The 25,812-nt window shown below is 40.6% G+C and overlaps 1 protein-coding gene across 6 annotated transcripts in view; it reads left to right on the top strand.

The window, feature by feature from the left end:
* Positions 1-1,550: 1,550 nt before the first annotated feature.
* TEK (TEK receptor tyrosine kinase) overlaps positions 1,551-25,812 on the top strand; it is a gene marked incomplete at both ends in the record, with an annotated part of 108,248 nt that continues 83,986 nt past the window's right edge. For all 6 annotated transcript variants that reach the window (XM_079706187.1, XM_079706186.1, XM_079706185.1 and 3 more), the window contains one exon: positions 1,551-1,602. In XM_079706187.1, coding sequence (XP_079562313.1) covers positions 1,551-1,602 — 52 coding nt within the window. The remainder of the gene's footprint in view (positions 1,603-25,812) is intronic.

Raw genomic sequence — 25,812 nt, 5'->3', positions numbered from 1 at the left:
AAGTGAATACGTTAACACAATTAATGAAAGCCTTCTATGAATTAGACACAGTGCCAGGCGTTTTTACGGATTTTTAAACCTCATTTAATCCTCTCAAAAATCCCCTTGATGGAGAGATTATTGTCATTTTATAGCTGTTGAAACTGAGACTCACAGTTTCAGTAACTTGTCTCAGACCACACATGGCTGAGCCAGTATTTGAACCCAGGTCTGCATGAAAACACAGCCTGAGCTTTTCTACCTCAGTTGCCTGGAAACATCAATTGGTTCTTGAGATCATCACTGATTGATAAAACCTGGGACAGAAATCAGGCAACACTAGCAGCATCTGCCTTTTCCTGTGGTGAGTAGGAAAAAGGATCACACAACTCTTTCCTCCGGCATGAAGGTGAGGTGATGACTGAGGTATCAGCTCTCTATGCTAAGGTCAGAATTCGTATTTTGGTGAAATTGTCATCTGGATAAATTTAGGGTCTCTGATCTCATTGTAGGTATGGTTACCCCAGTGGTTATTTTCCTTTTGGCCTGTGTACTCTCTCTGCTCTTATGAATAATATTTTTATCCCAATCTAATCACTTATAGTATTTGGTTTTTACACAGGTTATTATTTTTTAAATTTTGGATACAATTTTCTTCTGAAAGTAAGTTGGCCAGTAACCACGAAATCCCTCTTAGTATTACTAAAACCCTTCTCTGCCAATTCTTTAAGAAATTAGATCATCTTCAGATGAATTGTTAATAAAAAATTAACGCGATGGCCAGTAGCATGGATATCTTTGGGCTCTTGGCCAAAAGATAAGCCATCTGTGTGTAAGAAAACAGGCTAACAATTTTGGACTCTGGTCTCTGTGGCCACTGTGAGCATTGACCTCACTGTTAATTACCCAAATTAATTGTTTTTAGGGGTTGTGTTCTCTCATCACGAAAACTTCTCTTCCCAATTCAAACCATGTGGGTTAAAACAAGAAAACAAAAGCCAAAACTGCTCCCCACACCCAAAAGCCCCTTCTGTCAGGGCTCCCAAGTAGACCCGGGAGAGCTGTTAGAGGGCTGAGAAGGGCCAGTCATCAGCGCATACCATACATAGGTGGAGGGCTTGTTATTCTCAGTTTCCCGCCTAGGAGAGGATACCCCTATTGTTTCTGAAAGTGCTGACCAGGACCCACACTTCCAACTAAAATTCCTCTATCCCTCCAACAGCAGCAAAAGCAGCAGCAGAAGCAACTGCAAAAGATAAGTGTTTTGATGAATTGCAAGATGGATAGGGCTTACAGTGCCCCCAGCCTTGCTGATACCAAATGCCTTTAAGATACAGCTTTTCCCATCCTAATCTACAAAGGAAACAGGAAAAAGGAACTTAAAACTCCCTGTGCTCAGACAGAAATGAGACTGTTACAGCCCACTTCTGTGCTGTTCCTTCTTGCCTCTGACTTGTAAACAAGACCTAGTAGGACATGCGAATGGAAAGTCACAAACCTCAGGGTGTTTGAAAGGATCCTTGGGACCTCATGCACATCTGTGGAAACTGGATGGAGAGATTTGGGGAAGCATGGATTCTTTAGCCGGCTTAGTTCTCTATGGAGTCAGCTTGCTCCTTTCTGGTAAGGTTTGGCTTTATTATCTTTAAAAAAATATTTTTAACAGAGTTAGTGATTCTGGGCTCTCTCACCAATGCTTAGTGCTGGTTAACAAGGGGCAGCTGAGGCACAGGGACTGTTTCTCCATGAGTCTCCGTTTAATATATGTAAGGATTGACATGGAAAGTCCTTGTGGTATGAGCTGATTTTTCTAGAGTTTCTCTTCTGGATTATTGCCCGCTGTGTTAGCATAGACTCTGTGAGGACTGATTAGGTCACTTTATTTGAAGAGACACGCTTACCATAGTGCATTATTTTACTGTTCCTCATTCTAGATTGTTTCCTTACTCTATAGAAAAAGAAGAAACCTGGCTTTACCTGCTTCAAAGAAAATCTTCAGTCATTAAAAAAAAAATCAAATTCATGCTGAAAATGATTCGGACCCACTTAAGGCATTGTACAGATTGTCATTTTTAAATGAGAACAAAAATGCTTTTCTATAAAGATTTCATATTTGTATCCTATTTTAATCAAAGCAGTCAAACGCTAGGCTTTTTGGTTTTTATCTTATAGTTGGGGTCAGGGAGATTAAGGCTATATAATTTTTGTTTTATTTAAAAAATATTTGGCACATAGTAATTTGTAAAGTCTTTATTGGCCCAATGAAATGAAAGTTTAGGCAGTTACCCATATCACTGGGCACAGGAGAGTAAGAAAACCTATTGTGGGTTTAAGGAATGGTTGGCTTGAATGTTTTTAGATTTAGGTTGTCTGTTGTTCAGATTCTCTAGATGGCGGCATGGCTTATAGTTCACTCACCCTATGGGATACCTATGAAAGTGGTATCAAATCACGAAATACAAATAACAACTATAATGGCCATCAATCTCTTCCCTTCAGTTTGAAAGCATTTGAATTATTGTAATGAAAATAGAATCGATATAGGAAATGAATTTGGGAAAATTTACTGAACTTAATGGTGTGGGCTATATTATATTAGTAGAATTTGATCCAAGTATACATAAGTATCTGCTAATTATTTTATATTTTTCATGTTTGCAATATTATATTATTAAATAGTCAAAAAATTAATCCAATAAGATAACAGAATTCCATGTTTGTTTATAGCTCTTCAGTTTGTTTTCAGTGATCAATTGAGGATTTAATAATATTTTAAGACTAAGAATGTGTAAACTGCTGAAAATGAAAGATTATCTGAGATAGTTTCAATATTTATGTAGAAATGTTTTATATTCACGTAGAAATAATGTTGATTTCTCCAACAATATGCATCTTTAAGCCAAATAGTTATCATAATTCCATTTTCAGTTTGCTTTTTTTCTGTGTGACATTTATCAGTAACATGAAATCTGGAACTGCTTCTACATCAGGGATTATAGTCATGCAAAGCCCAGGGGTCCACAGCTGCTCTGAGATACTTTTTAGGTTAAATAATATACACACACAGAGACACACACACTCTGTTCTAATTCATCTTTTTTCCCCATAGTGACCATGTTATGGCACTTTGCAATATAGGCTTAGAAAAGATGTCATAAAATCAAACAAAAAAGTTATGTGGCAAAATAGTTACTCTGTGTATAAACCAAAAGCACAACACTAACTTAAGCAGGGTGAAGCCCTAAGAGAGGGGTTTCATGCTCTTGTTGAAAGGAAGGGTAACACTGGCAAGGTTGGTTTCTGGAGTAGGTCTGTTGTGCTAAATCCTAACTTAGATTTTCCATCTAAGCCTCCGTGAATATGAATACTGAAGGCCTGATAATTGCAACAACAAGAACCTGGCATGATTATGTCTACAGGCATAGGATCCCATTCTTCAAACTAAACTCCACTGGTAGACTACAGTAATGGAGCAAGGGGCTCATGACTTATGGATTTCTCTCTCTAGTCTAGTGGGTTGTTCGTCATTCCTTTTTTCTGAACAAATAGAACTGAAAAAAATATCACATTTGCCTCAGTGAAGGTGACTCTGGGTGGTAGATGCTAACCCATAAAAGGGTTGGAGGAGGTATGTAGTTTTTAGAAGTCTTCCCTCAAATCCACCTAGATTCTGGTAGATTCCCCTCCCAATAGCAGATCATGGCCAATACCAGCTAAGAAACAAGTTCTAAGAAACATACTAGATTTTCCCTACTCTCCCATTCTCACCAAACCAGGTTGCTCTCCCAAAGAGAAAAACAAAATAAAACTAATCACTCTTTCTGCTTTATCATAATATGTCCTTTGTGATCACACACTGATCCAATGGGAAGCATCTCGTAGCATGCCTTCATGCCTCTTTCCTGTCTCATTTGACATTTTAAGTAACAACCTGGGTTCAGAGATAGTGAATATCTTGTCTGGAGTGGCAGAGGAAATTCAGTTATAAGGTCAGGGAAGTGGTCCCAGATGGAACCTCCTGATTAGGGTTGGTCTTAGAAGGCTATTATCAAGTCTGAGTAATCAAGGGTGGAGGCGTAGAAGCTGGGAACAGAGACACACCTGGGAATTATTCTCAGAAGGAGGAGTTTTGCTCTCTTCACAGATGCTCCCTCCTAAACATTGTTTTTGCTGGGAGCTCTCAGCATTTCCCTTTCAGCCTTACCCTGGGAGAACTTCCTTCAAGAGTCTAGTCCTTCTAAGACATCTCTTCAGGAGGGAAGAACTCTTCTAAGTTCATCTCAGAAGACTACACTATATCCTCTGGGGGATTCAGATGGGTGGGGTCCAGTTTTTTCTGACATTATCAATTCATCTCCTGGAGCTCTATTCCTAAAAAGATATGTGTGTGATTGTGTCACCAGCTTATTCCCTGTAGATGGCTTATTGGTAAGAGCACAGAATCAGGATTCAAATAGATTTGTCTAGGCTGGAAGGGTGAACCAAACCCAAAAGATAAATAGATAAATGTCAAAATAGATAAATGTCAAGTTATGCATTTGGATTCAATAAATAGATGACGTATGTTCAATGTGAGAGAGACCTGGTTTGCTGAGAGTTCTAGTGAATGACATCCAAGTTTTGGTGATACACAAAATTTGATGAATTGCAAGGAGCCAATTTATAGGCGCCAACACGTGCTTTATTTGCTAAAAAGGTAACACATAAGCTGTAACCGTTTGCATAGTAGAAATATAAGGTCAGAATTAGAGGTGGTAATCACTTCAATCTGCTGCTCAAAGCACATCCATTAAACACTGAAGACACTGAAAAATTTGACAGCAAACATAGTAGGCAAATGGGAAGGTAAGTGCTTTAGAAACTTTGTCATATGGGAACATTTAGTCAGGAGAGAAGAGATGAAGGAGCAGCATTTTCATGGGTTTCCACATAGCAGACACCATAGATTGACACTGTATTTTGTCAGGTCTAGGATCCAGGGGTGGAGGGAGTTGCACAAAAGACAGAGTTTGGCTTTGTTGATGGAATAAAAACTGGATCACTATCCCCCTGGGGAGTGAGTTCCCACACTGGAGAGGGTTCGGGCATGGGTTGGGTGAACGATAGTCTTTAGGAATGTGAAAAGAAAATCCTTTTCATTTCACTACCTGTGGCTCCTCACCGACCACTTAGCAGGTAGATAAAGGTCAGAAGAGCCTCCAAGATCTTTGCCCACTGAAATCAAACTGAGTTTGTTTTCTGAATGTGGACCCAGATATGGTCACTTTATGCTGAATTGTAACTCAGTTAACATGCCTTAGGAGAAGAAAAACCACATGCACTTGTGCTATTATGACTCACTTTTGAACACTGCTTTACGAGGCTGAGGTGGATCTCATCAAGAAGGCAGGAGAAGGAATTAAGAGTATGGATTGTGAAGTCACACACCTGGGATTAAGCTCAAATTGGATGACCATGGGCCAGTTATTTGATTGTTCTAAAGCACAGTTTTCTCATCTTTTACATTTGAGAATACTTTTTTCCCAGAGTTGTTATAAGCATCAAGTGTGATAATGCATGTAAAGTACTCAGCCAGTAAGAACTCTCTTAGTAAGTGAAGCTAGTGTAATCAAAAGAGGAGTGTTGCTCTGAGGACCATTGGGCTCATTCAAGACCAGTCTAATCTTTTCCAGGTGTAGGGGAGTCACTTACGACTCATAGAAGCATTCTCCTAAAAGACTTCATCATAAGCCAGTTTCTCAAATTTTGTGCTGATCTCTCCCCACTTGACAAGCCAGAACACTTGGCCTACTCTCTAGTGCTTTCCCTCACCTATCCCTGCTCATGGCTCTTCTACTTCAACCAGGCCCATCTCCACCATCTATGCATACTTTCCCCTTGGCTCTTGTTCATGCTGTTCTATCCATTTGGAAATGACATCCACCATGTTCAGTCTGCAAACAAAATTCAACTTAGTTTGCCTAGGCCAACTCTTCCTCGTGTTCTTCCCCTAATTCTGAGTTCCCTTCCCACACAGGCTGTGCCTTTGAGCTTTAGACACATAGATTAGCCCAGTTAACCTCTAACATTGTTGACAACAGATACTATTTACTTCTTATTCTCTTTAGTGCATGGAGTTTAATATGCCATAGTAAGAAACTTTTGGTATACCATGGCAGACCTGAAAAAAAGAGGGAAATTGTTTGTTGTTGTACAAAGGGCTTTTAAACATTGAAAGGATAACAATAATAATCAATTTCATATATATTGCAAGTAGTATTCACTCATATCTTAAAAGGTTGGCTTATGTTAAATATTTGGTGTAAATAAGGTCAAAAGAAAATCCCTTTTTTCCCTTAGGTGTGAAACATAAAAGATATACTCACGAAAGTGGGTTTAACAAGATTTTACATAATATTAGGTATTGTATGATTGTTGAATATTACTTTAAAGATACACATACTTTTATTCAATAGACATTTATTGAGTTATTGCCCACCTTTCATTCATTCATTCACTCACTTAATTATCATTTCAATCAATGAAGACATACTGAGGACTTACTTTGCACCAAGTACTGTACTGGATACTAGGAATGAAAAAAAGGATGAATTACTTTTCCCCTTGCTAAACTCACATCTTAGTAGGAAGGATGACTATAGGCATATAAATTGTAAGATGCTATGATAAATAATGTAGTAGGGGTATATCAAAATCTAGCTTTTCAAGAGCTATAAAAATGTTTATTGGCTTCAATAATAAAAGCAACTTTAAAATCCAAATTAAACATAAATGGCTAAAAACATATAATGTCAACTTCATTAATTGCTAAATTTAGTATGAATAAAATTTATATTGAAAATAATCTGTAGGATAGATTTTCCTCACTTTGCAAGAACTCCTAAATAATAATGAATATTGCCAAAAATTATGGCTAGTGTAGTTATGAGTTACTCATAGCCAAATGATTTTAAAACTAAGTAGATAAAAAGGAAAAGAGAAGAAAGAACTTCCCATCAGAGGAGCAGGTGGTGTGAAATAGCTGGGCAAGCTCAGGGAAGTTGAGTAAGTCTGGAATGTAGGGAGGAGGTGGTGAATTAAGGTTGGGTTCAGATCAGGAAGGGCCTCATAGGACATTTTAAGTCATTTGTACCTCTTTCTGTACACATGGAAATTTAGTATGGTGTTTGTTCTATCATATCTGATTTATGTCTTGGAAAATTCACTCTGATAATAGTGTGAACTATGTATTGACATAGCAGAGACTTAGGCCTGGACCCATTTGGCTTCCCAACACTCCAGGCAGGGAGGCTTAGATGAAGAAGGTGTTTGAAAGTGTTAGGAGGTGAAACTGTAGGGACTGGTAATTGGTTATATATTGGAGGTTGTGGGAAGTGGGGTGAATAAGCATTGCTCCCGGCTTCTGGTTTGGGTAACGGTGCTGCCATTCTCTGTGTTGGGAAACATGGCAGAAGGAGCTGCTTGATGACAGGCTGGCATGAAGCAAATAATTATTTTGTACATGTTGATTTTGAATTTCCATGTTAAAGGTGGATATTTAGCAAAATTTGGCTCTCTGGGTCTGAAGCTTAGAACAAGAGGGTCGGGCAAGGGATTGAAACGTAGAAATCTTTGTTTATGGTAAGCGAAGACATGGGTTATATACCAAGATTTATGTGAAAGGAAGAGAAAGAGCAGATAGCCAAGGGTTCTATGAAGAAGCAGTCAGGGAGTTGCCAGGGGAGGCAAACCCAATCAGATTCCTTCCCAGAGATTTCAGAGAATTGGTGTTGTGGTAGCTAAGGAAGGAGAAAGTTTAAAGAAGGGGACAGTAAGATGAGGACAGCAGAGTGACAGCCTCTGGGCTTGGCATGGGGGCACCAGACTGCAGGTGGGTTATTTTACAGAGAGCCAGCTGCACTGACAGCATTACCGTGCCAGAGCTGGAAGGATATCAGAAGATCAGCTAGCATCACTCCCAGCCTTCAAGAAAGGCAATGTCTAAAGTTGCCTCCCTTATTTCTGGAATTTTAAACTGATAACCCAATTCCCACCGGTCTAGCCAGACTATTCCTCAACTCGTATCACACGTGCAGAATGTTTTTTAGATTGAGCCTTGTCTGCTTTCCTCTACATCCTTCCCCCACTGCCTCCTTTTGTCCCTTCGGGACTCTGACCATCCTTCTCCCTGTGTTTCTTCCCGAAGGCTGCAGGGGCAGGTGTGGAGACATGGATCTGCCAGATGGGCAGAGTCCTCACTCTTTTCAACACATCTGTTGATTAGAGGGAGTGCGTTCCCACTGCCTAGTGGTGCCATGTCTAACATGGTACGCACGCACGTACGTAACAAAGAGAGGGAGAAAACCTAAAGATGAGCAAAAGGAGCCCATTAGGCAGCCAGCTGAGGGGCATGTGGGCGGCTGCTGTTTGCTCTGCCTGCCCAGGGCTTGACCAGTGAGGTGTGTGTGGTGGTCACACCCATCTCAGCAGATCTGTCAGCTTTCCCGCTTTTGTTAGAGGGTGATATCATGCTTCCTGGGGGGAGCGCTGGAAGACAATGCTCGGCCACTTTCCTCCAGATACAATAGGCGGAGTCAGGAAGGCAGTATTGACATTGCCGGGGCTGGGAAGGCACTCGCTGCTCCGTGGCGGCCGTCAGATGGTGAACCAACTTAACCTTGGCACACAGGGCCTGGGTTGTGCAAGGCGTCTGGCTCCAGAGCCAAAGGGGACTCCACCCTGGGGACAGGAGTGCTTTAGACATCTGGGAATCTGGGATGGGCTTCGAATTCTGATCCCTGTGTCAAAAACAACCGCAAGACAATAATAGTACCAGGAATAACAAAAATGGCTACCATCTTCTGAATGTCGCTATGTGCCAAGTGTTTAATATGATTTTTCAAAATTCTTCTTCTTTATTTTATTTTTATTTTTGTTATTATTTTTGGCCGCACTGCGCAGCGTGCGGGATCTTAGTTCCCCAACCAGGGATCGAAACTGTGCCCCCTGCAGTGGAAGCATGGAGCCTTGACCACTGGACTGCCAGGGAAGTCCTAATATGATTTTTAATATCTCACAACAATCTCACACAATAGGTATTATTATTTGTTTTGTTTTGTTTTAAAAATAGATGGTGAAACTGAGGCTCACAAAGGTTGTGACTTGACTAAGGTTAAAATGTTGTGGACATTCATTATTTGGGACTGCCTAACATTCCTATTTTTCAAAAGCCACCATGCTTTCCCTCCATTGATGGGACTGCCAATCACTGATCAGAGTGTACTGTCCATCTGAAGAGAGCAGTTGGTTCAGATGGAGGGTGCATGACTCAATAGGGCCACATAGACTCTTCTCTGGGAATTTATGAGCAAGATGCTCTCTTTCTTCAGTGAGGACACTGTTTACCTGGAGCTGCCAGCTTCCCTTGGCACTGGAAGCTAGTCTTTGATAGGAGAGAATGATGACAGAGACAGAGAGAACAGAACCCAGACAGGCACTCTGAAATTATCTGAGCCCTGGATCCAATGTTTTTAGATCGGAGACCCATCCCTGCCCCTTCCAGTTATGGGAGCCAGTTGCCTTTATTTGCTTGTGCTATTTTGAGTTGTTTTCTGTCTCTTGAAAATGAATAGTCCTCAGTGACCACACGATCTCCGTAGGAATGATGACGGCAAGAATTAAATTGAGGGCTTCCCTGGTGGCACAGTGGTTAAGAATCCACCTGCCAATGGAGGAGACACGGGTTCGAGCCCTGGTCTGGGAAGATTCCACATGCCGTGGAGCAACTAAGCCCGTGTGACACAACTACTGAGCCTGCGCTCTAGAGCCTGAAAGCCACAACTACTGAAGCCTGTGCGCCTAGAGCCCATGCTCCACAACAAGAGAAGCCACCGCAATGAGAAGGCTGTGCACCACAACGAAGGGTAGCCCTAGCTCGCTGCAACTAGAGAAAGCCCACACACAGCAACGAAGACCCAACGCAGCCAAAAAAAGTTAATTAATTTATTAATTTAAAAAAAAAGAGTTAAACTGAGAATGACCTGAACCCAAATCCTGGGCCCTTTCAAACACTTCACTGTGCTCCAACTAGTGTTTCATGGTCACCTCAGGCTGGTTTCCAGAAAACGAGACTGATAACAGTACTTATTTGTGTAGTTTTAGGGGAAGATTTTTTTTTTTAAGAAGACATTGGGGGTAAGAGTTTATTCATTAACTTATTTATTTTTGCTGTGTTGGGTCTTCGTTTCTGTGCGAGGGCTTTCTCTAGTTGTGGCGAGTGGGGTCCACTCTTCATCGCGGTGCGCGGGCCTCACTATCGCGGCCTCTCTTGTTGCGGAGCACAGGCTCCAGACGCGCAGGCTTAGTAGTTGTGGCTCACGGGCCTAGCTGCTCCACGGCATGTGGGATCCTCCCAGACCAGGGCTCGAACCCGTGTCCCCTGCATTAGCAGGCAGACCCTCAACCACTGTGCCACCAGGAAAGCCCTAGGGGAAGATTTTAAAAGATACTACTTAAAATTACTTAGTATGGTGTGGGTACATGATGAGCACTCAATAAAAATCAGATGTTCTTGAATTGTTTACTTCTAAACAAAGCTGGAGGATCTTATGTCACTTTATGCCAATCTTTTCAAAGCACATCTCCATCCATGAGGGCAGGCAACTTCTATTCTATGCCAGATGGAGCTCCCTGGCTTCCCTTGGGATAACTCAGCATTGGTACCCTAAGCCTGGCTTTGTCTCAGGGACAAAGAGAGAAAAACTTAGAGCTGTGCGTTCTTGGGTTTATGCTAAAAATCTGGAGTGCAGGTGAGGGAATTCCTTCCCATGGCCCTACCAGCTGGCAGGATGGTGCTCCCGACTTTTCTCCTGCCAGCCCCCAATTTCCTGTTTTCTCAGGTCTTGACTAAACAGAGGCTCTAGGATGCTTTGCCCTAGATTGTTCCCACCTCATTTATTCCAAACCTATTAACTCCTAGTCCTTGAAAATTTTCTGTGGCATTGTCAATTCCCAGTGCAGTGTGGTTCACTTAAGACCAAGCCCATTATTGAATTTTTGGACCCATCCTGGAGTGCATGTGTGTATGTGCATGTGTGCGTGATCATAGCTCTGCCCCTATTTCACCACCATCTTGCCTTTAATTCTTTCTCCTCTTAGTCTCAATTCCTCTTTGTGTCCAGCACCTCTTGAATCTGGAAAGCACTTTCTAATCTACCAGAGTTGATTTAAATACCCACCTATTTTGCTATTCATTGCTACCACTCCAGAAGCAAAGAGCAGGGTGGCAGTGGTAGTTGGTTGTGGTCAGCAACTTTTCAGGAGCCAGTCTTGCCTACCTCACCAGGCTCTTGTGATTCTTAGTCCCTCAGGCTACACTGGAGGTGTGTTCCAGTCATTCCAGGATCTTTTCAGTTTCTAAAACTACACCGTCAAGCATCCAGGCCTTTGTGTACACTGTCCCTTCTGTCCAGAATATCCTCTTCACTTTCTTTTCTTCACCTGACTTATTCATGCTTTGAGATTTATATCAAGTGTCATTTCTTCTAAGAAGTCTTCCCTAACCTTCTTGCATGGATTAGGTCCCTGCCTTAGCCTGAATTCCACCAAAACAAACAAACAAACAAACAAAAAACCCATGGTCTGAGGCAAAGGCATATGTGTAGGTAGATTATTGGAAGGTGATCCCAGGGAGCAAGAGTAAGGGACTAGTGGAATGGAAGTGAACAAGCATGTGTTATCACGTTGGCCACTGCCTCAAATGCCTGGTGCTCCAGACCTTTTGAGGAGCCTTATGAAATGAGACTCAAGGACATTCATCCATTGCTCTCCTCCCCTTTATTCAAGGGTCATATAGATGCAAGAAGCTGATAAGCTACTGCTGGGGTCCTATGCTGTTGTGCCAGAGAAAGTCCCAAGGGAGGAAGTGAGATATCCTCCCATGGGCTCTGTGTGAGCTACTTTGATATTACACCTGTTCAAAGCTTGTGGAGGTCTGCTCAGCTGTGGCTGCAGAAGTAGCTGAAGCAAGACCTGGAATGGGGAACATTTGCATTGGTGCCCAAGAGGTATTGGATACAGGCACCCTTGTGCTTGTCTCTGCCATAGTACTTAGAATATTAAATTACAATTTACAGTTTACTTGATGGTTTGCCCACTAAGCTATGGTCTGTGTTTTACATATCAGTAAGAGAAATGTTTTAATAAATAGTTTTGCATTGGATTAAATGTTCTGACCTAGTGCTTTCCTAAGTGTGCTACATATACTATTGCTGGCCTGACAGATGATTTAATGTGGTGCTTGGAAGAACATTTTTAATTATAAAAATTATTTGTATATATAGATGTATGTGTGTATGTATCATATCAATCATGTAATTTAATGAGTATTTTGGCATTATTTGAGGCTAAGGAAAAAAATAGATGAGTTAATTTAAAGAGAATGGTTAATAGAATAATTGTACAAGTCTCCTGTAGACTCAGCAAGAATCATGAAAATGATGTATTCATCAGTGCAGTTTAAGGGACACCGCTCTAACTGAATGAGAGAGCCAGTCCTTTTTAGAACTCTGTTTTGTGTGTGTGTGTTCAAATAAAAAATAGAAAAGTAATTTGGGCACATAATTAATACTATCCTAGTGACATGGACTAAGTGGAAGAGAGTCTCTTGGTGATCAACCTGTCTCAAAAGACTGTCTTGGACTCTAGTATTGCTCCTCTCAGGAAACCTGGAAAGTGGACATTTATTAATAAATTACAGACAAGACCTAGTTTACATGTTGGGCATACTGAGTGTTCCTCAAAAAAGGCCCAGTAGTCAGCCAGCAAAATAGTAGGCAATGCCCAAAGTAGAGGAATGGATAGGTCAGTTATATGCATTCATTCAAGCTAACATTTACTGAGCTCTTTCTGTGTTCTGGGAATCTGCTGGGCATTAGAGTTACAAGCATGATTAAGAGAGGGCTCTGACTTCAGGTGCCTTTTAGTCTGGTGGGTGAGAAGCTCTGCTTTGTTAGAGGCAGAGAGTGCATGTTGGAAGCATCGAGGCTGGAGGGAGTCATTCTGGAAGAGAACAGGGGTCTCACTAAGAGGGTGACATTTGAGAAGGATGAGCAGAATTACACTTTGTGGAAAAGCAGGAGTGGAAGTGAGGAGGAAAGTTATTCTGGGCAGAGGAAAAAGCATGGAAAATGAGGAATAAAAAGTTTAAGAAATGTTTGTGCAGTGGTTCTATGTGGCTACCCTCTAGGGTACAGGGAATAAAGCTAGGGAGGTGGGCTGGGAAGAAGGTAACTTGGTTTGAGGTTGGCTGAGTGGGCAGGGCCAGAGTCAGTTATGGGAGTTGTCAGGATATAGGATGAAGCTGTGTGAGGGAATGGCATTGCCCAAGAAGAGGAGAGAGGGTGGTTCTGGGAACACCTCTGTCAAGGGGTGATGTGGGTGGAGGAAGAGGAAACTGAAGGCATTCAAAGAGATAAGCCAAAGGAGGAGGGAGTTTCAACTACGTAAAAATTTACAGAGGCAGGAGCCAGCGTAAGGAGAGAGACTAGAGAATTTGACAATTATTGTTGCAAGGCATTTTCAGTGGGTGGCAGGGCTTGGGTTGAAGAGTAAGGACGAGGTGAGAAAGTGGAGTAAGTAAGCATAGATTCCTTTCTGAGAGATGTCCCATGTCACGGCAGCTTCCTGTTTCCATGTGCTTTTCTGTAAGCCTGATTCTAGGGTGATTTGGTAGGAGAAGGGGTGAGGTCTTCTCTGCCATTGTTGGTTCAAGGTGCTAGGAAAATATGCTGAGGTTTGAAGGAAGTAGAGAAAAACCTCTTCCATCACCGACATTCTCTCCTTCCCATGGATGTTGTCCCCAAGTTGCCTGAATTAGATAATTATTTTAATTTCACAAATACATGGTAATGGAGGTACATGGAGGTGCCACACACTGTTACCTGGAATGAGGTATATTAGAATGCTCAAAGACTCAAAAGATGATCTAGTCCAGTGTTACTGAATTGTCTTCGCATAATACTAATTCCAGGAGAATCACTGAATCCCCCCCCCCTTTTTTTGAGTATCATGTGGAGCTAATGTTTGATACCTTAAGAAATGCTGGTTTGATTCAACCTGCTCATTTTATAGATGCCGACACTGAGGCCCAGGGAGTTCAGCACTTTGCTCAAGCTCACTCAGCTCATTAGAGGCTGTCTCTTCACTTTAACAGAGAGTGTGGAAGGCAATATAAATTAGAGCTTAATGCATGTACTGTCTGATCAGACTGCCTGGGCTTGCATTCCAGTTTTATCATTGAATTGGTTAGCTATTGCTGTGTAACAAACTACTCCCAGAACCCAGTGGCTCAACCAACATTTATTATCCCTCATAAGTCTTTTTGTGATTCGCGGCTCGCCTCATCTGTGTTGAGCACAGCTCTGAGGTTCTGCTTCAGATTGCAGCAGCTGGTGCAGCTCTGCTTCTTGCTGCACGTGTGTGGGTTGTCTGGGTGACTCTGCTCACATGTATCTCATCCTTCTAGGATCAGCCCAGGGGATGTTGTTCTAATGGTGATGTTAGAAACACATCACCATTAGAAACAAAACAGCAAGTGAGTCTTCTTAAGGCCTAGGCTGTGAACCAACACACTGTCATTCCCAAAGTCAAGGTTCAGGAACTACACTCTGCCCATGATGAGGCCAAAGCAAGGGTTCAATACAAAGAGGGCTGAAGAGTTGGGGCCAACAATTCGATCTACTATAGCCGCTACTAGCTTTGTGCTGTGGTGCAAGTTACTTGACTTAACCTGTAAAATAAGCATCATAATAGCACTTACCTCTTGGGATTTTTTTGGCGGGGGTGGTGGGGTGGTGGTGGGGATTAAATGAATTAGTTCATGTAAACCATTTAGAACAATACTTAAACATTAGGTAAATATTAAGATTGTTACTAATTTTATCCATCCACCCATCACCATCCATGGGTGATGGAGGATATTTGGGGTGTTTGCCACCGGAGTAGCCATGGAAGGGTTAGGGTTGACTTGATAAACTGGCTCAGCATCAGCCATTCTCCACTAGCAGAAGGGCTCAAAGGAGTGACCTTCTGAAGGTCCTCCAAATCACTCATCTCTAAATTCCTTTCTTTTGCTTACAAGTGCTTAAACGGCAGCATGGGCTGGTTTTGTGCTGCTTGGTTCTCCCAGCCCCCTTCACCCTGTGTATCTCACACCCAGAGTCAGCAGACCTTTTCACACAGACCATCTGCCAAGAGGTGTGGAACTGGAGCCAGAAACACACAACAGCTGCAGAAGCTCAGCCATATTCAGAGGCCTGTAGTAATCTCACAACAGTCCTAGACACAGCCCTGACCACTGCCTGACTCTAGAGTACATAAACCATCAGCAGAGTGTAATTCCATCGTGAGTAATACATGAATTCTGCCAGCTGCTTCTGGAATCAAACAAAAAACAGTGTTTTTGCCAGCTGGAGGAAAAAAATCACCGTTAATTGCATCACTGTCTTCTCAGGAAGGCTGGGAGAGCCAGTGACTCAGGCTAACTTCTGCTAGAGGCCCTCTTCCTCTCCTAGAGGTCACTATCTGATGGAACTCATGGTTTACAACCCTCACCAAGCCCCTCTTTCATCTTGACCAGGTGGTGTTATGAGCACCGACTCTGGGGGCAGATGAATCTGGGCTGGAGCCCCATTCAGCAATGTGATAGCTATGTGACCTCAGGCAAGTCATTTTCACCTTCCTGTGGAAGGGGGATAATAATGTTACCGCACTAAAAAGTTGTGAAGATTACATAATACATGTAGGTCAAATGCTTAGCCAAGTGAAGGTTCATAAAAAACGCTCAATGAATATTAGCTATCGTTATTTCTTCTGTATCCCTATGCCACTAGCTATTGCTCCTAGGAGCATCCTGTCTCCAAGATGCTGTATAAACGTTACTATGTTCCATTCCATCCCATTTCAACCTATCTCATTTCTTCCTAACCCATTCTAGTCTTTAATATCTTTTGAGCTCCTACTCTTTGCCCAGCCCTAGGTCAGCAAATATAAAGTCCGTGCTGCTACGGAGGTTCCTGTTGGGATGTGAGTTGCAGATAGACATATAGTAGATTCTTGTTATTCGTAGTAGTATTCTGTAAACCACCAAAACTGGGTTAGATTTCTACTAGTTGCAACATTTTTGTCACCTGATCAATACATAACCCAGTTTTGTGTTTGTTTCTTTTGCCAAAAAAAGCACAAAAATGTGAAAAAGTGGCACCAAATATACCATCCAAAGGACACTGGTTTACAGTATGAGAGCCCAGTAGAGCGATGCATTGTTTCACCTCAGTCTGGAACAGATGCATCTGAGGACTCAGGGTTTTCCCTGCTCTGCACATGTGTTCAAGTGACTGGGAAGGCACAGAGAGTATGGATTTTGAGGTTGTAAATAAATTATAGGCAAATTCACAGTATGGAATCAACAAATGATGAGGATCCACGGTTGATACAAATGCCTAAACGGCTCAAACTGCAATAACATTTCCATGGAAGTACAGGGGAAGCACAGGAGAGAAAGCAAGCACAGATTCAGTCTTGGGCAATCAGGGTCCTCTGACTGGAATCAGACTTTCAAATGCAGGAGGGTGATTCTGACAGCAGGCAGTAGAGGTGGAGGCGTGATGGGATGGAACCATGTGGCTGGGTGCAGCCAGCTCAGCCAGACGGGCTCATGGGTGCAGGATTTCTGCCCCTCCAGCACTGTACTGTGTAGCCCAGATTTGACTGGATGGCCTCAAGCCTTTTCTCACCCACATCCTTTTAGAAGCAAGACTCAGTACTCTGAGACACCAAACAAGGTCCTGAAACGATCCAACTTTGTCGATCAGCAAGTAACAAAGAGCTTTTGGTGGGTCAAAGAAGATGATTTGTGTTGTCTAGTGTGCAGAATAATAAATTCACGAGTAGATGACTCTGGTCCTCCGGCTAAATTCCCCTCCAGCTCCCAGCCTCCTTGTTTCTCTTCCCTGCCTTCCTCTGCCTCTACTCTTCCAGGCAATTCCACTTTCACTGCCATTTGCATACACCACTGCAAAACAACAGCCAGCTAGCTGACCGGGACCCTTCTCCTCTGGAATCTTAGCAGAGGCCCTGTATTGTTACTCAAGCCTGGCTTTTGGGAGTTTTTACTACCCTCCATTCCCTACTCCAAGGGGATTATCCATGTATTCATCCAGTAAAATATTTCCTCCATATTTTGGCACAAGCAATAAAGAAGTACGAGGTCCCAGATGAGTTACCACTCCCTAACACTGCCTCTGCCAGTCATTCCTGACAGAATAAGGATTTTCTTGTTGTGGATGTATGATTCATGGTTTCTGCAGTTTTTAAAGAGCCTAGTCCAGGTTGTAGCCACAGTAGATATTCAATAAATTAATAGATTTCTGCTAATCTGATGCTTTGGGGGGAAAAGATACATTTTTGTCATGTTTTCTTCCACAAAACTGATATGTAATGTTAATTACTGTAGTTTTCTTATATATTTCACAGCAAGGTTTTGTAGTGTTCATCACATTAAGTTCTAAACATTTCTTCCTAATAATTCTCATCAAAAGATATTGTTTTCTAGAACCTACAAAAAAGTGGATATATGTATATGTATAACTGATTCACTTTGCTGTACAGCAGAAACTAACACAACATTTTAAATCAACTATACTCCAATAAATTTTTTTTTTAAAAATGGGATTAGCATATACTGGTCTACCCTGAGTTTGAGGGCCAAATGGAACTATTTGTGAAGATGCCTGTAAATGATACATACAATAAATATAAGATAACATTTAAAAAAAAAGATTGTTTTCAAAACTTAACAAAATAATTATGAATTTTATCATGAAGAATGAACAGGAGGAATAGTTGAGAAAGTTCTGGGGAAAAAAAGAGAATAATGTCTTGGGAATAGCTCCACTAGATCTTAAGGCAGAGTATAATAGTGTAATAACAGTGGGGTACAGTCCAAGGGTATAAGCACACACATCAACAGACTGGATAGGCCAGAACCAAATCTGAGTTTATATAAATTTTTTTAAATAAATTTATTTATTTTTATTTGTTTATTTTTGGCTGCGTTGGGTCTTCGTTGCTGCACGCAGGCTTTCTCTAGTTGCGGTGAGCAGGGGCTACTTTTGGTTTTGGTGCCCAGGCTTCTCACTGTGGTGACTTCTCTTGTTGTGGAGCATGGGCTCTAGGCACGCGGGCTTCAGTAGTTGTGGCTCTCAGGCGCTAGAGCACAGGCTCAGTAGTTGTGGCTCGCGGGCTTAGTTGCTCTGCGGCATGTGGGATCTTCCTGGACCAGGGCTCGAACCCGTATCCCCTGCATGGCAGGTGGATTCTTAACCACTGCACCACCAGGGAAGCCTATATAAAATTTTAACATCCTATAAAGGACACAAATCAGTGGGGAAAGGAATAATAGCTCTCAGAAAATTAGTTTTCTGTTTGGAAAAAAAGAATTGTTTAAAAAACCCATCTGTTACCATATACCAAATTCCAAATGGATTAAAGAGTAAATGTAAAAAAAATCAAGCCATCAAAAGAAGATGGAAGTGAATATTTATTGACTTTTCATATGGGAAAGGCCTTTTTAAGTTTAAAAACAATGGAAGAAACCACAAAAATAGAAATCAATACATATAGCTTCATAAATATGTAAACTGTTAATCCAACAATAAGCAAAATTAAAAGGCAAAGAACAAAAGAAAAATACTTGCAACAAATATGGTGTATAAGAGATTAAAATATTTCCATAAAAGAAGCTTATTGGAATTGATAGAAAAATATCAAAACATCAATAGAATAAAGAGAAGAACAAATAATTCACAAAAGGAGGAAATGCAAATGGCTAATAAGCACGTGAAAAAGTTCACCCTGTAAATTAAAATAAAATCAAAGTAAGATACTATTTGTGTATATCAACTTAGCAAAGTTTAAAAAACAAAAGAGAATACTTAATAATGCATGGCTGGGGTTAGTTAAATGTTCACTCTCATACACTGTAGCTTTTTAGATAGAAATGTGGCACTGTAAAGCAAAATGTTGTAATAAGATCTAAAATATTATCATAGGATTAAGTAAAAATTCAAGATAAGAAATTGTATTTGGTTTTTACCATACAAAAAAATTATATATGTTGGTTTCTGCAATTTCTCTTTATATATGTTCTGGGAAAAAAAGAAAGGATATATATCAAAATGTTAACAAGAGTAACAATGTTCCTTTCTAACTATTTCTCCTTTCTCACTATGTTTGGATAGGCCTGATCTGGTGTTTTAAGAAGGATTTCATAATAAGGAGATATATTTTAAAGTAATTTATATTCTGAATGGTCTAAAGGACCATTAAATATATTATTTTTGTGGTTTTAGAGATATTCTGTTGATTTTTATTATTAAGTTGTTATCACCTAACAGGATAAAAATAAATATTAAAGGACCCATATTTATCAGGACTGCAATCTATTTTGAGTCATAAAATGTTTATGACTGTAAAGATGTTAATTACAGAAAAGGGATTCCAGAAACAATCTCTTCCTTGGACATTTTTATTGGGACATGTAGATGGCTTATTGAAATAAGGCCAGGAAAGACAATGAGAAATGTTTCTTTCACAGTATTCAGTTGATTTTTAAAGTTTGGGAATAAAAACTACTATACAGATTAAAACTCTGGGTAGTTATTCCAAATTATGACATTTGCTTTAGCTTCCTTAAAGATGCATATTTTTCTGATCACAAAAATAATTCATGTTCATGTAGAAAAATTTGGGTACACAGAAAAACATTTTAAAAATACAGCCACTATAGTTAACTCGACACACTTCTTAATGATATATATATCATATCTCTCTCTCTCTCTCTGTATATATATATATATGTATGTATGTGTGTTTGTATATATACACAGAGAGAGACAGGGAGACAGATTTGATTGTTTGGTTTAACATCTGTTAATTATCATCTTTAAACATAAACCCAGTTGTGCAAGGTCCCTTTGTCATGGGAAGTGAAAGAAAAATAAAGGTCTCAACCATGGGATCATTGACCATAAGCCAGAAGGGACCCCATGGAAAGTGAAGTCACAGAGCTAATCCAAGTCTTCTGATGCTGCCACATTACAATCAAGTAATGTCTGAAACAAATACTTTCCTCTTATCCCTGGACCTCTTCTCATTACTTGACTTAACCCTGAGAGATGGAGTGAGGATTCAGGGAAGTGTGAGGGATGAGGGTTTAAGTATCAGAAATGGGATTTGAGTGTCATACACACACTCTTTGTTAGTAAAGAAAAGCTATTATTTGTTAATAGAGAAAAGACTCATGGCTTGTTTTTAGGGTCATGAAATAGTTGGGAATGTCCAAGAATGCCTGGTATCAAAGGGCATCTTTCAACGTAGTGTGACTTCTGGCTCTGTCTTTAGCTCTCCCGTCACCATCTTCCTTATCAACCTTGGGAGCCACAGTCAACTGAGATTGAGTAAGCTGAGGGATGCAGCCCACCACTGCTCTCCACAATCTTCCACCATGGCTTCCTTTGTAATTTTAGTGGCCATGTGACATGTCCAAACCCAAGAGCCAGTGTTCTCAGCTTATTGCTGCTCTTTGGTATTTATATCAAAACTAATTACCTGAGTATGTCTGATTTTCTACAAATCTCCCACTAGACTGTAGGCCAGTGGCTTTCACACTTGTATTATAGAGCTCTGGGTGTTCCAAGGAGGTGCCATGCGGCTGCCATAGCTGGTGAGGGTGCGGACTATGCCTGTCCGTCTCTGGGCCCTATGCCTTTACTTTGCCCCAACTTCACCCAGAGTAACTCTACTCTATTTAGTTCACATATTATCTTCTCTATGATGTGACATTCGTTAAAAGTATGTCTTTGCTTAAACAAAAGCACTTTAGGGAACTGCTGGCATAAGTTGTAGGATTTGCTCTGGCAAAACAGCCCAGAGCTGGGAGTGATAGACCGGTATCCTGTATGAGGAATTATTGGCTAAATCAGTAGTGGCTCAAAGTACAGTTTTTGAAACTGAAGTATGAGCTGTGGCAAGCTAGTTTGTTTCTTCTATTTGTTGTAGACTGGAAACAGGATAATCATGCCTGTGTAAAGGCTGGTAAGGTGTTGACTGGAGGTTTGAGACTCTTCTAGGAGTGAAAGGGATGCATCTTAAGTCATGAACTTTATAACATTGATTTTTTGTCAGTTATGTTGAAGTTTGTTTGCTAGAGAGCAGAGTTTTGGGTGGATGAACTGTTATTGCATAGATATTAATATTATGTATACTTGAATTAGAGAGTTAGCATCGTCTCATTTACTCTGTGAGATTTACTGCCTATAAACCTGAAGTTTGGGAATTCCTTGGAGGTCCAGTGGTTAGGGCGCTTCCACTGCAGGGGGTCCGAGTTCAATCTCTGGTCAGAGTACTAAGATCCCGCAAGCCTTGTGGCAGGGCCAAAAGAAAAGAAAAGAAAAACCTGAAGACGCTTGGGGGAGACTATTGAATGTGTGGTTGTTTCTTTTTAAGTTGACCATTGGAGTGTTCCTCCCTTTCAAATGATAAAATTTTGAAATTAGTCACACTAGCCTCAGCAATCAAGTTTTAATTTCAAGTACACACAATAGAGCAAACATTCTGGCTTCCTTTGAATACATTGTACATTCTACCGTCTAAGAACTAAAGTCAGTTTAATCCAATTTTTGACTCTTCTAGGAGCCAAAATTAGGAGAATCAAAAATTCTATTTGAAACCTAGGACTTTAGCAGATTAGTCACATTTTAAAATTCTGAATCCAGGGATTTGGGACTTCAGTTTGTAGAACACATGGTAAATCTTGTTTCCCACTGATGACTTTAGACTATAAATGTGTGTCATTTTTAGATGGAGTCAGATTTCGTCATTAAAAAAAACACAGATTAAAATTTTATGGCCTCTACTAGAAGTCAAGTCCATTTGAAGAGCTAACAAGTTAAGAGGATGGAAGCTTTAGCAGTGCAGCCCAGAATGCCAGGACTTGGATGGAATGTAGTTCCCAGCGTCCAGAGACCAATCAGGTTAACTGAGCTCATTTCTTGCCCATGTTTGTGTTGCTTCTCTGGTGTGTTACTACATGGAAAAAAGGATGTGAAATAAATTTTAAAAAGAATCCTTGTCCTACTCCACCATTATTGTGCTGGGTAGTATTCATTAGCTCACTCTCGGGACCTCATTTCCTTTGGATATAAGAGGAAAATAATACCCAAAATGTTAGCTTTTCCCTGTGATTAGCTCTGCAGGCAGGATCACACCTCAGGAGGATACAGTTGTGACTACTTTGCAGAGGAGCAAACCCCATTTTCTCTTCATTAGTCCCACAACTTTAGAGAATCATAAATCATCATCATTATCATCACTGTTTATTGACTGTTCCACTATTTGCCACACACATCATTCATAAAATTTAGAAAAGATTTTTTCATAGTGTGTAGAGCTATACATTTATTAATCCTCAGTGAAGTGCTTAGAGGTAAGTATCATCACCTCCATTTTACAGATGACCAACCTGAGGCACAGAAGGCTACGGAATTTGTATATGGTCCTGTATTATACAAGTAATATGTGGCAGATCTGGGGTTCACACCCAAGGTGATTGATTCCCTAGCCTCTGACCACACGCTGCATCTCTCTGCTGCTCAGCCATGCTAAGCTTCCCGGCACTCCAGGACTGCAATGTGATCTGTTCTGAGATAAATATAACCCTGTGCAGGGCACATGGACACACAGAAGGCAGTTTTGACACCTCAGTATGATGAAAGACAGTACTGTAAATCCAAGGCTTAGTGTGTAGAGCACAAGTCATTTGCTTTCCTTTCAAAGAATTCAATTTTTTAAATGTTTATCTTTTAACTTCGTGTATACAATATACCACCATCCAGAGATAGCCACCCTTAACATTTTCTAGATAAGATTGAATTTTATATCTCTCCCTGGGGAATTCAAATGCCCTCCTCCAGGTTTCCCCTGGAATTCCCAGTGCACTTACATTCCCGTGGTTACCTCCTACACTGAGCTCTGGCTTCAGTTTTGATTTAAGTAAACGCATGCACTCCCTTGCTCACTTCTACACGTGTGGTCTCTGTTGAACTTGGTATCAGCCTCGACATGTAGCTCAGCCTTTTACTTCAATTAAAAATAAAAATGGGGGGCTTCCCTGGTGGCGCAGTGGTTGGGAGCCCGCCTGCCGATGCAGGGGACGCGGGTTCGTGCCCCGGTCTGGGAGGATCCCACGTGCCGCGGAGCGGCTGGGCCCGTGGGCCATGGCCGTTGGGCCTGCGTGTCCGGAGCCTGTACTCCGCAGCGGGAGAGGCCACAACGGTGAGAGGCCCCCATACCGAGGAAAAAAAAAAAAAAAAAGGCAACATTTTTTTCTGCATGCAGACACACAGGTGCAGACAGACTCAATCACAAACACAGAGACATGCAGACAGATAAGGCGTTGTGAGTATAACGCACTTAACTCCTGAGTTGAGAAAAAGATGAGGTTTGCACTGTGGCAATCCAAACAACTCCACCACGAATATCACACTAGCCTATTTATTAAAGTCCTTCAGCTGCCCATCATACTGCTTGGCCTTTATCTTTTCTGCTTCTCTTTCCCTTTGTGTCACTCATTGGGTTTATGTTAAATTTATAAATTAATTTAGGAAGAATTATCAACTTTCCAAGATTGTGCTTTTCCACTGAAGGATACAGAACATCTCTCCATGTCTTTAAATCTTTTTTGTCCTTGGTAAAATTTCATAGATATTTTCATATAAGTCCTATACATTTCACCTTGGGCTGCTAAGTAATAAGTGATATCCTAAGGCAATTGTGATACACTAAACCATTCTTGCCTTCTGAGGATAAACCCACAGTATCTATAGAAGATTCATTTAATAAACTGCTGAACTGATCTGCTAATATTTTATTTGGGATTTTTTGCCTTTTCACAAGTGAGATAAGGAGTAGTTTTCTTTTCTCAGCTACTTATTTTATGTTAGGTAATAGGATTTTACTAGCTTAAAAGAATTGGTAGCTTTCTATTAAAAAAATTTTTTTGTATTACATAAACTCATCAGCAAAACCAGCTGGCCCTGTGAATTTTTGATGAGATAATTCAGGCTTCATAATTTTGAGTTTAAGGATTTATATTTCCTAATCATTATATATATTTTTTTCAAATTTATTAGCTGAGAATTATACATGAGATTTTCTTATGATTTAAACCATCTTTTCCACAAGAGCTATTTTACTTCTTGTTTTACTCTCAGTTTTAGTTTCTAAATAGATTTTAGAGGCTTGCTGTTATAGATTTTACCCACACCAAGGACCAGCTCTCAGAATTCTCATTTTTCTATTTTTAAGTTTATTAATATTCTTATTTAGCTCTATTTTTTCTTTCTCCCTGACTTTCTTAAGTCTTGTTAGTTCTTTCACAAACGTTTCCTGAGTACATTTCTTGGTTTTTTAAATACTCATTAACAAGAAAAGTATTTAAAGCTATAAATTTGTCTCCAAAAGTAGTTTTGGACTCATTGTAGCAGTTTTGAAGGTAGGGTTCTTAACAAATCATGTGCTTTTTAGTTATTTTTTTTTGAGAATTAATGATTATTTAGAATACTGCTTTATGATTTTTAGCGGGTTGATTTTCTTTTTTGTTGTTGTTCAATGATATGTTGTTAAACTTGATTTATTGTGTGTGGTGTGGGATTGTTTTGTTGTGATTTGGGATTATTGCAAAGACAGTTTCCCTTTGTTGGACTTCACTGAGGGGTGTGTGTGTATGTGTGTGTGTGTGTGTGTGTGTGTGTGTGTCTAGGATAGCATGAGTTACAGCAGGGCTGATATTCCACTGTGTTGTACTGGTTCATCTGTACCAGCTGTAAGAAGAGTGAAGTAATTCTGTGCCATCTGGTAAATAACTGCTGCTTGGGTCTCCTAAGTTCCCCTTGACCTGCTACTTTGGCCGCCTAGGTCACTCCCTCAGGACCTCTGGACCGCTTCACAATTCAGCAACTAAAGTGTTAATATCTGGCCCATCAGGGTCTTTCAGAACCTTTTCCACTACCCAGATCAGTGTTCATGGGCCCAGGTTGCTAAATATTTTGAATATCACCTCTGAGCCATGCCAAGCTTAAGTTAAGCAGGTTCGACTATACCTGTTTGATCTAAAAGATCTACAAATATAAAATAGTGCATGTGATTTCAGTTGCCCTTTCACTTCATAGACAGCTTGGGCCCTGTTCTGTGGCTTCTCATGCTCCAGTTGTGACCCCCGTGTTTGGAGGTAAATACTTTTTGTGCTGCCTGGTTCCTGAATACCAGCCAACTGCTTTATCTGGTTCTTATCCAAAGCAACAGTGATCTGTCCCAGTGCTGGAAGAAAACCTAGCTGTTATATTTGTGCATAGAAGATATACTTCCACATTATCCTTCATGACCGATTTAAAGGATTGTCAAGAGTAGTGTCATGTATACACAATTTTTACCTTTGCCACTGATCTTTAGAACTCTCACTCCTATTAAATGTGTTGCTCCATTGGATATACTCAATTTTGATAAGTACTGCAGGAGTGATTGGGGAAAAAAAAGGCAAATTCCGTATTTTAATGTATAGAGTTATATATATCTGAAAGATAAATATATAACTACACATATGTCTAATTATTACTAAATTGTAGTTTGATTTTTAGTCAACTTCATTAGTCAAAACAATTTTTTTAATTAGTTAATTTATTTATTTTTGGCTGCGTTGGGTCTTCGTTTCTGTGTGAGGGCTTTCTCTAGTTGTGGCAA

Source organism: Hyperoodon ampullatus (genome assembly GCF_949752795.1).
Source record: "Hyperoodon ampullatus genome assembly, chromosome: 6".
NCBI lineage: Eukaryota > Metazoa > Chordata > Mammalia > Artiodactyla > Ziphiidae > Hyperoodon > Hyperoodon ampullatus.
Note: the sequence above shows the minus strand (reverse complement) of the source record. Positions and strands in the feature narration are given on the sequence as shown.